This window comes from Terrapene carolina, unplaced genomic scaffold, assembly GCF_002925995.2.
Source record: "Terrapene carolina triunguis isolate 2854851 unplaced genomic scaffold, T_m_triunguis-2.0 Scaffold211, whole genome shotgun sequence".
NCBI classification, from domain to species: Eukaryota; Metazoa; Chordata; order Testudines; family Emydidae; genus Terrapene; species Terrapene triunguis.
The window spans coordinates 21,396,101-21,411,412 of NW_020664562.1; the positions used below are offsets into that span (position 1 = coordinate 21,396,101).

General features: G+C 38.5%; 1 protein-coding gene across 2 annotated transcripts in view; it reads left to right on the forward strand.

Moving 5' to 3' along the window:
• The window catches only part of LOC112119101 (UDP-N-acetylglucosamine transferase subunit ALG14 homolog), a 31,920-nt gene extending 16,832 nt beyond the window's left edge, over window positions 1–15,088 (forward strand). The window contains exon 4 of one of the 2 annotated variants that reach the window (XM_026656073.2): window positions 14,782–15,088. In XM_026656073.2, coding sequence (XP_026511858.1) covers window positions 14,782–14,916 — 135 coding nt within the window. In that variant the 3' untranslated portion in view covers window positions 14,917–15,088. Of the gene's footprint in view, window positions 1–4,656; window positions 5,072–14,781 lie in introns of those variants that run through there. The other variant, XM_026656072.2, reaches the window with a different exon arrangement.
• The last annotated feature ends 224 nt before the right edge of the window (window positions 15,089–15,312 follow it).

Sequence of the window (15,312 nt, forward strand, 5' to 3'; positions counted from 1 at the left end):
GATTCTTTGCATTAGTCTCCACTGCAGAACATGTGGGGGAGATACCCACATCAGAGTTATTCTTTTTGGGCAAGAAATCTGAAGTACTGTCACAAACTGATGTGTCAATAGAAGAGATTTTAGAACAAATAAATAAACTGAATAATAATAAGTTACCAGTACCAGATGGTATTCACCCAAGAGTTCTGAAGGAACTAAAATATGAAATTGCAGAACTACTAATTGTAGTATGTAATTTAGCTCTGAAGTTAGCGTCTCTACCAGATGACTGAAAGGTAGCTAGCATAATGCCAATTTTAAAAATGGGCTTCAGAGGAGATCCTGGCACTTACAGTCCAGTGAGCTTAACCTCAGTACTGGGCAAATTGATCGAAACAATAGTAAAGAACAGAATTATTAGACACTTAGACACGATTTGTTGGGGAAGAGACAACACGGCTTTTGTAAAGGGAAGTCATGCCTCACCAATCTATTAGAATTCTCTGAGGGAGTCAACAGGCTGTGGAGAAGAGTGTTCCAATCAATATAATGTACTTGGATTTTCAGAAAGCCTTTGACAAAGTACCAAAGGCTCGTAAGGAAACTAAGAAGCTATGGGATAAGAGGGGAGGTATTACCTCACCACCTTGTCTCTCTAATATCCTGGAACCAACATGCTAAAAACACCACTGCAAATGAATGAAATTATTCAAGATAGTTAACTCCTTGCATTCTGCTTTGGACTTACAGAGGGCTCTCTCAAAACTAGGTGAGCGGGCAACAAAATGGCAGATGAAATTCAGTGTTAAGTGCAAAGAAATGCACTGTATGGGGTGGGGGGAGAATCCCAGATAGATAGATAGATACACACAGTGATGGGTTCTAAATTATTTGTTACCACCCAAGAAGGAGCTCTTGGAGTCACAGTGGATAGTTTTCTGAAAACTTCTGCTCAATGCACAGCAGTAGTCAAAAAGGCTACCTGTATGTTTGGAACTGTTAGGAAAGGGATAGAAAATATAATGCCACTATATAAATCCATAGTGTGCCCACACCTTTAATACTATGTCTAGTTCTGGTTACCCTCTCTCAAAAAAATATAGTGGAACTGGAAAAGGTTTGAAGAAGGGCAACAAAGGTGATCAAGGGTATGGAGTGGCATCCATTTGAGGAGATACTAAAAAGATTAGGGCTGTTCAGTTTAGAAAAGAGATGACTAAGGGTAGGATACAATAGAGGTCTATAAAATCATGAATGGTGTGGGAAAATGTATTACTTACATTTTCATGTAATACAAAAAATGGGTCACTTGATGAAATTACCAGGCAGCAGGTTTAATATAAACAAGAGGAAGTACTTTTTCACACAGTGCACAATTAATCTGGGGCACTCATTGCCATGAGATGTTGTAATGGCCAAAAGTATAACTGGGTTCAGAAAAGAACTGGATATGTTCAGTGACTATTAGCCAAGATGGTCAGGGACGCAACCCTGAGCTTGGGGCAACCCTAAACATCTGACTACCAGAAGCAGGGAGTGAAAGATGGGTGGATCACTCCATAATTGCCATGTTCTGTACACTTCCCCTGAAGCTGTGCTGGTGACAGGGTACTGTGCAAGATGGACCATGGTCTGACCTAATATGGCAGCTTTTATGTTTTTATGCCAGGAGCTAGTCAAGCAACCAGACAGCCTCAGAGTTGAGTGCACAGTTGTCTTCAATTCACCTTTGTACACTGCCTCTAAGTTATGATGAGTGTTTCCCTGCCATGGAGCAGAATCTATCCCAGAATACAGAAAAGCAATGAATTTCATTGATGTTGTCAGGCTCACAAAGAGCAAACTCTGTGGAATTTTCTAACAGAAATAAGAGACCAGTAGCTATTGACAGGCCTTATGCAAAACAATCTTGCATTAATTTTCAAATTTCTACTAAGGTTGTAGGGACTTTGTTGTCCTCCTTTTGATTACTGAATTTTATGAACATCAGAAGTGCTGAAATATGTAATTAAAGGTATAAATTAGAAAAATAAACTAAATATAATAACTCGCAAGTTCTCTGCTTTTGCTGGTTTTTGTTTTAGCCCTTTGTCTGACATTTAATCCTTGTATGGTTGTGAGCTGTTTTCTGTGTTTTAGCTAGTAAATGTCATTCATTCTAATACATTGTTGCATTCACTTACACTAAAGCAGCTTTCATTTGCAGTGGCTCTGTGCTAGTTGGGGGGGAAGGGGAGACTACAGGTCCAGCTTGATGCCTTTCAACAGCCATAGAAAATGCCTAAAAAAGGTAAAGCAGTATTAAGCCGAAGTGATCTTGGACTGTTTCACTGCTGTCCTTAGGATTCTGAATAGCAGAGATGAAAATGACCAGATTATGCTGCTGCTGTGATGCTGTGGGCTAGTCTACATGGCAACACTAATGTGACTTGTGTAGTCACGATAGAGCGCTGTGAGAGAGCTCTCCTGGTGCTCTAAAAAAACCCACTTCCATGAGAGACGTAGCTACCAGTGCTGGGGCACTGTTTACACTGGCGCTTTACAGTGCTGAAACTTGCTGCACTCAGGGTGGTGTTTTTTTCACACCCCTGCGCGAGAAAGTTGCAGCGCTGTGAAGTGCCAGTGTAGACAAGCCCTGTGTCTGTGTGCAGACTTAGGGAGAGAGTATCAGTTTACACTTAATTCACATTTGGAAGATTTTCTTTGTAACCATTAGGGGGTAGAATTTTTTTTAAAATGAAAGCTTAAATTCTGTAGAAATTATACTTCAACATTCATTCTCAACAGTTTGGAGAGTGGATTTTCAATCCCTGGCATAAGTACTCGATATCTAGCGCAGCAGCAGCTTCGAAAGTACAGCATATTATTTTGATTTTAAAAATCTGATATGCAGAATTGTTCTCAACTGAATCTCATCTTAACCAGATACGGGCTAGTATGAAAAGAATTGCACTTTAATTTTATTATACAAATATATTGATATTTTGTTACTGCTGACATGTAACAAAAACATTTCATGGTGAATTGGGGCACTACATAATACTCAGTACTTCTGACTTATTATTTCAAAGATTTACAGAGTATAAAAAGTGTTGCCCATTAAACTGTCTTTCCCCACTGTAAATAAAGTTTAATGAAACTCAAATGTGAATAATTAATTTCTGTAAGAACCACACTAAAAAGTGACATTAATTTATTTTGCATATAAGCTTGGTGGCTGTTGATTCCCACGAGAAAATGTTGTCCTAAACTGTGTCATCCAAAGACTACCAGATGTCTATCAAACTTACTATATGTAACTTTCTACCCAAAAAAGTCTTTAAGAGTTGGAGAACTGGGCAAACAAAATTTAAATGCCTAAAATAAGTATATTTCACACAAACTTTCATGGTCTGATCCTGAGAGTGCTGAATTAATGGGAGTTGCATGTGTTTTTTAATTAGTTTTGCTGACTGGAGCAGGGGATGGGGAGCCAAGACTCCCAGGTTCTGTGTCCCTGGCTATGGGACAGCTGTTTGATCTTAGCCAAGTCACTTTTGGCCAAAATTTTCACACCTGAGTGCCTAAAGTTTGGCACCTAAATATCAATTTAGGTGCCAAAGTTTAAGTACTTAAATAAAAGCGGCCTGTTTCTAAGATGTACTGAGCACCCATAGGTGTGAGAAATGCAGGACTGAGTCTATAACAGAAATTATGTGACCCTATTATCTAAAATTATTCCTATTTTATATTACATCCCAGGGAAATAAAGCTGTTTTAGCCATAATAAAACAGAGTGTCTCCATTATTTACCAAACAAACTGCAACTGTTCCAAATGTGCTGATAACAGTCTCATTCAGTTTAGTAACCCTGACCTTCCACCCCTGGAATCAGGCTACTTTTACTTAGGAAACTAAATGTGGGTCAGATGCCTAAAGGCATCCTAGTTTGAAAATGTTGGCTTTAACTTCTCTGTGCCTCATTTTACCAATCTGTAAAATAGAAATAATTTTCACTTCACTAGCGTAATTAATGTTTGTAAGGCACTGAAATCCTCTGATGAGTGCAAAGTATTATTATTAATTATATGCATGTAGCTACAAAAGAGCATAATGGTAACAAGTTTTGGTAAAAACTCCCAAGTGCTTACTAGAAAACCCCCAATAATTCAGCAGATCAGCTAAAAAGCCTTGATAAAAGCCCCAATTCAGCAAAGCAGTTAAGCATGTACTAAATGTTTTGCTGACTCAAGGCCAAAATTCAGGAGGTTTATAACTGTATTGCCAGTTTTAATAAATCCTGATTAAACAGTTTAGGCTTTATTGTGCCCTAAGCCCATGCATCGAACTCCTGTTGTCATCAATGAAAGCTCTGCCCGAGGCCAGTATTTGACCCCTATGCTTTGCTAGTAGTGTTCCTGAAAGCTATTAAATTTTGATCCCTACACAAAAATGTCCCTACTAGGAAAGAAGCAACACCTCCCACCTCACCACAATATTTGACATTTAAAATATGTTTTTTGGCAGCTGTTTGTTTTGATGTAAACCCTACTGTAAATTTGCCTTTGCTTTTTGTTTAGTTTTAATAAATGTCTAATTTTTATAAACCTAATCGTTTATGGAAATATCTAAGGTCTCTATACAGTATAAAAAAATCTGATATTTGACTTTTGTTCTAAAATATTTTGTTTCTTTTAGATATTGTGCAACGGACCAGGAACATGTGTTCCTGTCTGTATATCTGCCCTTCTTCTTGAGATACTGGCGCTAAAGAAAGTTATCATTGTGTATGTAGAGAGCATCTGCCGAGTGGAAACTTTATCCCTGTCTGGAAAAATTCTTTACTACTTTTCGGATTACTTCATTGTTCAGTGGCCTGCTCTGAAGGAAAAATATCCCAAGTCTGTATATCTTGGTCGAATAGTGTGACAACAAAAGGCAAACTTTATTTATAATGAATTCACATTTCTGCAGGTAGCTCCTCTTTATAGTTAAAGGAATATATTTATTTTTTCCACAGGTTCTTGATTTGAGATTTACTGGTTGTTGCAAACCAAATGTATAAGTCAAACAGCCAAGACTTGAAAGCAGACTGCAATAAAGAGTTACATTAAGAAAAAATGTTATTTCTGCATACACATTTATTGCCATCATGTGGATTTATTCACCAGCTTCTCTTCACACATGTAAGGGAATAGCAGTGAATCTTCTTGGTCTCTGGTTTCACCTAATTGTCTTGTGACACAAACAGGAAGATTTGTCTACAAATAAATATGAGAGTTTGTCTGAATGGTAACATTTCCTATAAGGAAACTTTCTGTAGTAATTTAAAGGGTAAGAAACATGGTCTTGTTCTAATACAACAGACTGTTTCCTGTATGCAAGCAGCAAAGTCCCTAGCGAATCTTTGGAATATAAAGAAAACAGTTATATTAAGTTGGCTTCATTACAATTAACACTCTACAGTCTTCCAAAACCCTGGACATTAAACCAGCATAATTTTTCCTCTTGATTTGTCAAAGCTGCTCCTACTATCCAAAACACACCTCTTGTTTAAATTAAGATAAATAAGAAGGTGACAAACGTCATGAGACAGATGCAGTGTTTGTATAGTCAAAAGATACACGCTTCAAAATGTACATAAAAATATCCTTCGCAGCTTTACATTGTAGACAAAACTGTCACCGTGGAGTATTGAGCTGTTTTGGCCCAGTTTGCTGCCACATGTATAAAGACTAAAATGAGTATTAACGATGGCAACAGAAGTGGGAGGAAATACCTCTCTTGCATGGTGAATTTGATTTCTGTATATTTTGTTTTGTCTGTTTAGGAAAATAATCTTTATTTCAGCAATACAATGCACATTTAATAAAGAATGGTTTTTTTGTGGAAAATGGCACTTCATATCAGGCAAAATTTAAAAATTTATTTTGTGGGAGAATGAAGTATGTGTAAGTATACTTTAGTCTTTCAAGTTCATCTGGCAAAATGTAGTCCTATACAATGTTCCATGCATAAAGCAATATAAACACATCTGTCATCTGTATATATACACACACACATATGTTTCTGGCTAGAGAAACACATACAAAGAAGAAAGCTCATAGAAGAGTGGAAATGCTTTATAGAGACTGTATGAACTGACTACAAGGAGGCCAAGCAGCAGCTCCTCAAGCAACCACGTGGGGATAAAGTTCTGAGGCCTTTTCCACTCCGCCAGAGGTCAAAAAAGTCATGGAGGTTATTTTGGTAACTGGAGCAGGGATTGGTTTATTTCCACAGAAATAGTGGTGCCTGCTTTTTGGAAACAGGGGTGTGAAGGGACATTTAACCTGTTTCTTGAAAAAATGGTATCCCGATATGCTAAGTCCTGTATGAGGGCCAGGTGTTGCATCCCATCAGCAGATTTAATAGTTCTTAGCTGGGGGAGGAATATACTTGCAAAGATTCCATTAATTTGGTCACAAATGTGTTTCCAAACCCTCTATATTTTACAGGGTCTTAACATGGACAATGACTAATATGAAAGGGGTGCTAATGGATTAGAGATTTGTATGAAGACATCTTTGTGCAGTTTGTTTGAGTCACCACTTAGGTCCTTGAAAATGACCTGATGTGAGTTATGCTAATATGTGTAAGTTTTTCCCTTACTAATTGGAATGAGGACCATGTTATCAGGACTTTCTGCACAGTTGTAGATTGGTAAGAAGGGAGACGCTGTTTTATTATGGCTAAAACCACTTTGTTTTTTAGACACGTTACCGAACTTATTCTGTGAGCTGGATGCCGCCCTCCACTGTAGTAAGGCACTCGAGTTGAGGGGGGAGAGGGACCCTCTTCCCCTGCTCTCTGTAAAAGCAGCAGTGCAGGATCTCTCCCTAGAGCAGCGGTTCCCAAACTTTTGACAGTTGTGCCCCCCCCCCCGCATCCATATCAACCACCCCCCGGGGCCGGGAGCGGGGCCACAACTCTGGGGTGAGTGGGGGGAGACATGGACGGGGGCCGAGGCTGAGGTTGGGAGTGGGGCTGGGGCCAGGCCAGTAGTGGAGCCATGCCGAGGCTCGGCACAGGGCGAGGCGTGGGGATGGGAGCGAGGGACACGTCTGAGAGCGGGACAGGAAGTATCTGGGTGATACTCTTCCCCCCCCGTGGGGGCTGCCCTAGGCCCTGCTGTGCCCCTGAATGTTCCTCCATGGCCCCCTAGGGGTGTGCGCCCCAAACTTTGGGGACCTCTGCCCTAGAGCTTAAAAGCCCACAAAAGCCCTCTTATGCACCATGTCCTCAAGGCAGTATGGTCTGATGACTAGAGGGTAGGTCCAGTTCCCAGGCTGGCTAGTATACACACCACAATCAGGACCATGCACTGCTGGGGTCACATGCTGTTCTGATTTAGAGCAGCAGAAAAGTGTACCTCACCACAGCTCCTACAAGCTCTCCCCATGGAATCCTCTGGTGAGTAGGAGTTGTGAACTGGTGGGTGTATTATGATCAACCTTGTTCCCGTTTCCAGCACTGCCCAGGGCAGGATTTTGCCCTCTGTGTGGATTATCAAACCCTGTGTGGATGAACTGTGTGAGTCTGCCTTTAAACAGTACCGTAGTTCCAAACAATGGTATTCATCTGCACTCTAAATGAGAGTTGTTGGAATTAAAGAAAATCACTAGCCCCTCTCTACTTGTAAATTCCCATTTAAATGCTCCGGTGTATAACAGGTTCACTCAAGAGGTTTTCATGAAAAATGAACTACTTCAGTCTCTAGGTCAGATCTTGAGGAATATCACCTTCTTTGACTGCTTAAGACAAGTCCTTGCTTCCAGTTCAGTTGCCCCGCTTACAGGGGAGTCAAGCCTCCAGTTATCTTGAAAAGAACAACGAAGGGTTTAGTGAAAGCCTGCTGCACAGTATCAGGAATGTCCCAGAAGTCTGTAAAGCTAGAACTGCATGAAGACGACAGCCAGGAGGGGAAAGATCCCAGCTTAACTTTGACTGAACCCTTCAACAAAAATTGCTTTAGTAATCATACCAGCTACAGCAAAGAGGAGTGTTCCTGGCTTTAACTGAGTTAAGGGAAGTTTTGTAATCAAATCTTTTCAAGGAAAAAACACAAACCTCAAATGACTGTTCTAGTTCTCAGAAAACCCTGCAGAGCTGAAGTAAATGAGCATTCTCACCTTTTGTTTATAGTAGGTGGGTATAACCAAACAATTGTTTTTAAAGAGCTTGTATCAGTTGTCCTACTTCCGCCAGTGTTGCCCCATGACTTCAGTGGAGTTGAATGAAGGTAACAGAGGAAAGTGTGACCTATTTTATCTCATCTTTATAGAAAAGAAGTATTCTTTTCAATTACTGTCTTAAATGGCTGTCTCTTTTTAAAATTACTTATCTGACTATATGGTTGCTGGTTAGTAACCATCCATGTAAGACTTCTGCATCTTCTCTTATGGAGGGAACAGTAAATTACTATATTCTGGTTTATCTAATGGGTTACAGAGAAGCAGACACAGCACAATTTACATTCTGTTATAAATTAAGCGTGGGTGATGACATATGCTTAGTGGCTGAAGCCAGTATGTACGATAAATCAAAGTTAATAATATGAATAGCAGGTTTGGATTGAAGTAATAAAAAGAGGGAGAGAGAGCAAACTATAACAACATTTAACCAAACTGGAAAAAGCCTATTTCAGATCCTAATTATACTTACAGTAAGCTCAAGGACAGGGATTTCAATAGTTTGGTATATTTGTAAAACGGGTGTCGCTTTCCCACCATAAACCCCATTTAAAAGAGTTTATCAGGTCTTCTCGGGGGCAGGGAAGGGGGGAAGAGAGCTCTATACTGAGCTTAGCCTTCATTCCTCAGTCAAGTCCTTTTGTGCTATTTGAATTGAGGAGCTTCAGAAGTGTATTCAAAACTGTGACCAAGATGTAGTCTCAGGCAAGACTCCAATGGAAGCCAGTGGGAATTTTGCAGAAGTAAGGGCCTCATAATCAAGTCCTCAGTTTGATCATCAAAAACGGACATGCCATCTGCATGTGTAGATTACTGATTATCAGTGGGATGTTTGATTTAAATTTCCAAGGCAAGATTGACAAATGGCCGCTTTAAGAAACCCAGTGTTTCAGATTACAGTTCTGTTTCTGGTATTGTTTAGCAAATCATTGGAAGAAAGTAAAAATACTTCACACCTATTCCAGGGATTATTCCTCTGTGTGTGTGTGTGCGTGCGCAGTTGCCTAGATTTGTACCCTGAGGTAAGCCAGAAGGTCAAAATGAAGGCACCTGAGAAAAATTAAGTGAATATGGAATAATAGTGAATGAACTTTCACTGAGCCTCTTAACTTGAAGTGCTGTACACAGTAAATGCCTGACAGACATTAAAATCAGATTACACACTTCATAAGTGTTAGGAGGAATCAAAAATCTGTGTGTTACATTTTGTAACAATCCAATAAAAATTAAAAGTAGACTATCAAATTATTCCTTTGTTTGGAGAGCTGTTGCATATTTTAAAACAAGTGGATATATGCAGTAAACATTTTTCATAATTGTTTTTAGCAGCACTATAATTGTTCTATAGCATGGATTATGTTAGTGTTTTTTCAGTGATGAGCTACTAGTCTGGACAAATGGATGAGTCTTCCTCATCTGAGGGAGAAGCAAATGGTAACCAATCCAGATGTAGGATTTTCACATCTAGTCCCTCCTCCACTTGACATTCAGGCAGGCTTCCTCTCTTTATGCCCATTTAATCTTTCTGTGCTAAAATGCCAGTCATGATGCAGAATACAGAATAGGAGAGTTCACTAGAAATTAGGGGCCACTGCACCTGTGGCACCAAACAGCAGTATCAAATGGTAATGATCTTCAGTCACTACTGTCTTGGACTGGATTTGAATTTAAGACCTAGAGGTAAAAGGCTGTATCCCCATTCTGAGTTCTGTAAGACATCAATTCTTTAGGGTGAAAATTTTTCATTACGATTACAATTCAGAGCAAATAGTATTCAAATTGTGGAAAAGTTGTGTGACATCAAGGATGTATTGTATGAAGTGAATACAACGGGATCACTCAAGTTTAGCTAATTAATGGAACAGGATCTGCACATCATGTTACGGGGGGAAAAAACACCAATTCAGATACTTTACTATGGAAAACAAAAGGGTTTTCAAAAATGTGTGTTCAAATAACAAATTTTATTCTTTGGTGGATTTGGCACTCATGGAAATTAAGAACTTCTATACTGGTTAAAGCAAGTCAGCACAAACTGCAAGCTTTCCTAATGCAGCTCTGACTAACTGTTTCTCATTCATGGTCTTCAGGATCCTTGATATCACAGTTCTGGCCCTGTTCTGAGTTGAGACTGCCTATTGTATTGATAATGGTGTTTGAGGTGGGTAAAGATAACAAAATGGAAGTGAATTTGATTGTCAGACATAAGGATTTGAACCCAGATCAATTCTGCTCTTCATCAGCTTGCTTTGCTTCCTCACAATAAGAATGATAATCCTCTGATGGGAAGTGTGAGCTCAGTGTCAGTATTTTGCTCTAAGATGAATTCTGATTCAGCACACCCTCATCATGAATTCTTGTGCAACATCCAGTTTCTTGTGAGCCAAATCCATGATTTGTTTCTTACAATAATTTTATGGATGGTACAGAAGATAGTATTATTCATCTCCGGCAACACTGCTTATACACTGCAGTGAGTATTGAAGGTCCAAGAGCAGCCAAAATGCAGTATAGATTCACAACAGCTCTTAGCTTAGACAAAAAAAAAAAAAAAACCACCAAAACAACCCCCCCATACACACACGCCTTTTCCAACTCAAACAATTTAAATATTACACAGAATATGTTCCATAATCCTTATGAGTGCAAATATGATTTTCAGTGTAATATTATTTGTTCCATAAAGAACTAAACTCTAAGAAAAATTATATACACACCCCTTTCTCTTTGTATATTCTCCTGTATTTTTGTTATTAGTTAATTTTTTATTCTTAATGATGTCAAACAGACATTAGATATCCACAGATTTAGGGTAAGCTTTTTTTGCTCAGTGAAAACATGGGATCATATCAGTTTCCTGATACCTTTATTATGTTTGCTCATACACAAACTTAGAGCTGGAATGAAAGTATCTGAGGTACTCATCATTTCTTTAAATGAATTTGGAATGTGGAGCCAGAAGTGATATTTTGTGAGACATTCTAAACAAAGTGTTACTTTGGTGTGTAATATTTTGGACAGCGAGTTGATAGTACTGGCCATATTGTTTGGCATTTCAGGGGAATCATAATACAATCCTCATGGGTAATATAATATGCATTTGAGTGAATCTATTGCAGATTGATGTCAAAGGCTCTAGCCACTCAGCCTCTGATATTTCTGTATCCATGTCCTTGTGCCAAGCTTGAGGCAGATGATATATTTAATCCATAGCATTTCACAGGGAAGATATAAAAGTTGGAAATCAAATGTTTGTGATATTTTGTATGTTGAAGGTGTTACTCTCTGTTGTATGAAATGAGAATAAACAGCTGGATCAAGATTTGGTGTAGAGTCTCTTAATTGTAGGGACATGTGAAATTGCTTTGTTTCTGTATTGTACAGTTGATCAGAGAGCATAAGAATATTGAGGCATCATTCCAAAGGATTATAATCCTTTTATCTCAGATTTTTTTAAAGATGTATTTTCATCTGCAGGGTGAAATTGAGAAAGAGTCTAAAGCATTTTAAAGAATCACTCCATAAAGGACAGAAGGGGAAGAGTAGATATGAATATATAATCTGATCAGTCTGACTCAGATGCACATGTTCCATCTACACATTAACTTCTTGTGAACATAATAAATACCCATGTGAAGTACTGAAGCATTAGGACATCTGTATATTTGCAAGTCATGTTGCACCTGACTTCATTAAATCTACATGGTATTATATTATAATAAAAAGAAGAGCTGGATCTCGCTTGTTTGATACTCATTAAGACTGTGCAATAATGTATTTTAAGTTCTAATTTTTTGCTCACAGTGGTTCAATGATTAATACTTCCAACTTTATTGTTATACTTTCCAACCAAGTTCTGTTGCCTTGAATTTTATTATCTAGTTTGGGATACTAATTGACAGTGAAAATTGAACAAGTGTCCTAATCTCAAATTCAGTGACTGCTGCTAAATTACTCTTGGGGGTTATCTAGGGGAGGAATTTATTCACCAAATTTGTTTGATGAAGAGGAACACAATAATGAATCAGGTGTAAGCTTTTACAATCTTTGGGACAAATTCATCTCTGGTTAAACTCCACCAACTTCAATGGAATTACATGAAGTAGGGCTTGGCCCATTCTTTTGGTCATTTAAGCTTCTTACTTGATATTTTCCTAAGGTTCACTGCTGAGGCTAAGGAAGTCCAGAAATGAGACTACAAGTAAGTTAGTGCAAAGAGGATAAATATAAACATTGAGGCATGGATTCTACAAACACTTGCAACCCTTTAAGCATATGAATAAAGTTAAGTACATGCATAAGTAACTGTACTTGGACTTTAGCTAATATATTCCTCTACATAAAGAGCATACAAATGCCCATACTGGACCAGACCAACGGTCCATCTTCTCTTCCAACAGTGGCTGATGCCAGATGCTTCAGAGGAAGTGAACAGAACAGAGTATTTTAATCAGGGGATCCATCCCCTGTTGTTCAGTCCCAGCTTCTAGCAGTCAGAGGTTTAGGGACACCTGGAGCATAGGGTTGGGTCCCTGACCTTCTGGGCCAATAGCCATTGATGGACCTATCCTCCATGAATGTATCTAATTCTTTTTTTAACCCAATTATACTTTTGGCCTTCACAATGTCCCCAGGCAACAAAGTTTTGTTATGTAATATATTACATATTAAAACTAGAGTTGTCGATTAATTGCAGTTAACTCATGCGATTAACTCAAAATTAATTGTGATTAATCACACTTATAACAATAGAATACCAACTGAAATTAAATATTTTTGGATGTTTTTCTACATTTTCAATATTGATTTCAATTACAACACAGAATACAAAGTGTACAGTGCTCACTTTACATTATTTTTTATTACAAATATATGCACTTTAAAAATGATAAACAAAAGAAATAGTATTTTTCAATTCACCTCATACAAATACCATAATGCAATCTCTTTATTGTGAAAGTCTAACTTACAAATGCAGATTTTTTTTTGGTTACATAACTGCACTCAAAAACAAAACAGCATAAAACTTTAGAGCCTACAAGTCCATTCAGTCCTATTTCTTATTCTGCCAATCGCTGAGACAAACAAGTTTGTTTACATTTACAGGAGATAATGCTGCCTGCTTCTTATTTACAATGTCACCTGAAAGTGAGAACAGGCATTCGCATGGCACTTTTGTAGCCAGCGTTACAAGGTATTTACATGCCAAATATTCTAAACGTTCATATGCCCCTTCCAGAGGACATGCTTCCATGCTGGTGATGCTCATTAAAAAAAATAATGCATCAATTAAATTTATGACTGTACTCCTTGGGGGGAGAATTGTATGTCTCCTGCTGTTTTACCCACATTCTGCATATATTTCATGTTATAGCTGTCTCAGATGATGACCCAGCAAATGTTCGTTTTAAGAACACTTTCACAGCAGATTTGACAAAACGCAAAGAAGGGACCGATGTGAGAATTTCTAAAAATAGCGACAGCACTCGACCCGAGGTTTAAGAATCCTAAGTGCCATCCAAAATCTGAGAGGACGAAGTGTGGAACTTGCTTTTAGAAGTCTTAAAAGAGCAACACTCTGATGTGGAAACTACAGAACCCAACCCACCAAAAAAGAAAATCAACCTTCTGCTGGTGGCATGTGACTCAGAGGATGAAAATGAACATGCATCGGTCTGCACTGCTTTGGATCGTTATCAAGCAGAATCCATCATCATCATGGACGCATGTCCTCTGGAATGGTGGTTGAAGCATGAAGGGACATATGAATCTTTAGCACATCTGGCATGTAAATATCTTGTAATGCCAGCTACAACAGTGCCACTTTCAGGTGACATTGTAAATAAGAAGCAGGCAGCATTATCTCCCACAAATTGTAACCAACCTTGTTTGTCTTAGCGACTGGCAGAATAAGAAGTAGGACTGAGTGGACTTGTAGGCGCTAAAGTTTTACGCTGTTTTGTTTTTGAGTGCAGTTATGTAAACCCCCCCCCCCAAAAAATGTGCATTTGCAAGTTACACTTTCACAATAAAGAGATTGTACTTTAGTACTTGTATGAGGTGAATTGAAAAATACTATTTCTTTTGTTTATCATTTTTACAGTGCATATATTTGTAATCAAAAATATAAAGTGAGCACTATACACTTTGTATTCTGTGTTGTAATTGAAATTAATATATTTGAAAATGTAGTAAACATCCAAAAATATTTAAATAAATGGTATTTTGTTGTTGTTTAATCAAGTGATTAATATTTTTAATCACTTGATGGCCCTAATTAAAACCAAGGTTTTAAATCAATCAGTTGTTGTACAGAGATTGCGTCACAATTAACATTGACTAATCTATTGTTAATTGTTTCTGGCATAAGCTTTGAGAATCTGGCTGATAAGAGGTACTAAGGACCACATTTAAAAAAAAAAAAGTATTTAGGCACCTAAAGTTACAGATAGATGCTTTTGAAAATGCCAGTGGGGTGGGATCCATAGAAGTACTTAGGCACCTATGTCCCTGTTTTGGCTGCATTGTGAATCACAGAACTCCTGCCAAACCCTGTAGGTGCCTAAGCTCTCTTGGCACATATGTTTTTCAGGGTAAAAGTTCCTGCAGCATCCATGTTATTGCCTCTGCAGATGAACAGTGCTGCCTCCCTCTAGGCATCCGGACACCTACCTCCTGCCTAAGCCCTGGAGTGATCCATGAACCAGCAGAAGACAGGGATAAGTAGCCTTATGATTAATTTGGGTGCAAGATGCACTTATCACCAATAACAGATTCATTCCCTAGCAGCAACTTAGAGATTAACTATGAAGATGATTGGTGAGACGCAGACACTGAGTTTTATTAATACCATGATCAATATAAGTAATCAAAAAAAGTCACAGAACTAGAAAGACAAGATAAGACCAGCAGCAGAACCTGCATCACATACTCACCAATCCACAAGGCTGTGGGTTCCCCTTAAGGTGAGGTAAGTATTAAGGCTGCAACTGTGCTGCCATCCCCAGGTTTCCCCTGGTGGGTGGTGGGGTGGTGTCAGGTTTGGTTCCTTTTACACTCCTATTCCCAGCACTGTATTTGATGAAGTCTTGGCCTCTGGTCCATATTTGTCATTCCTGCTACC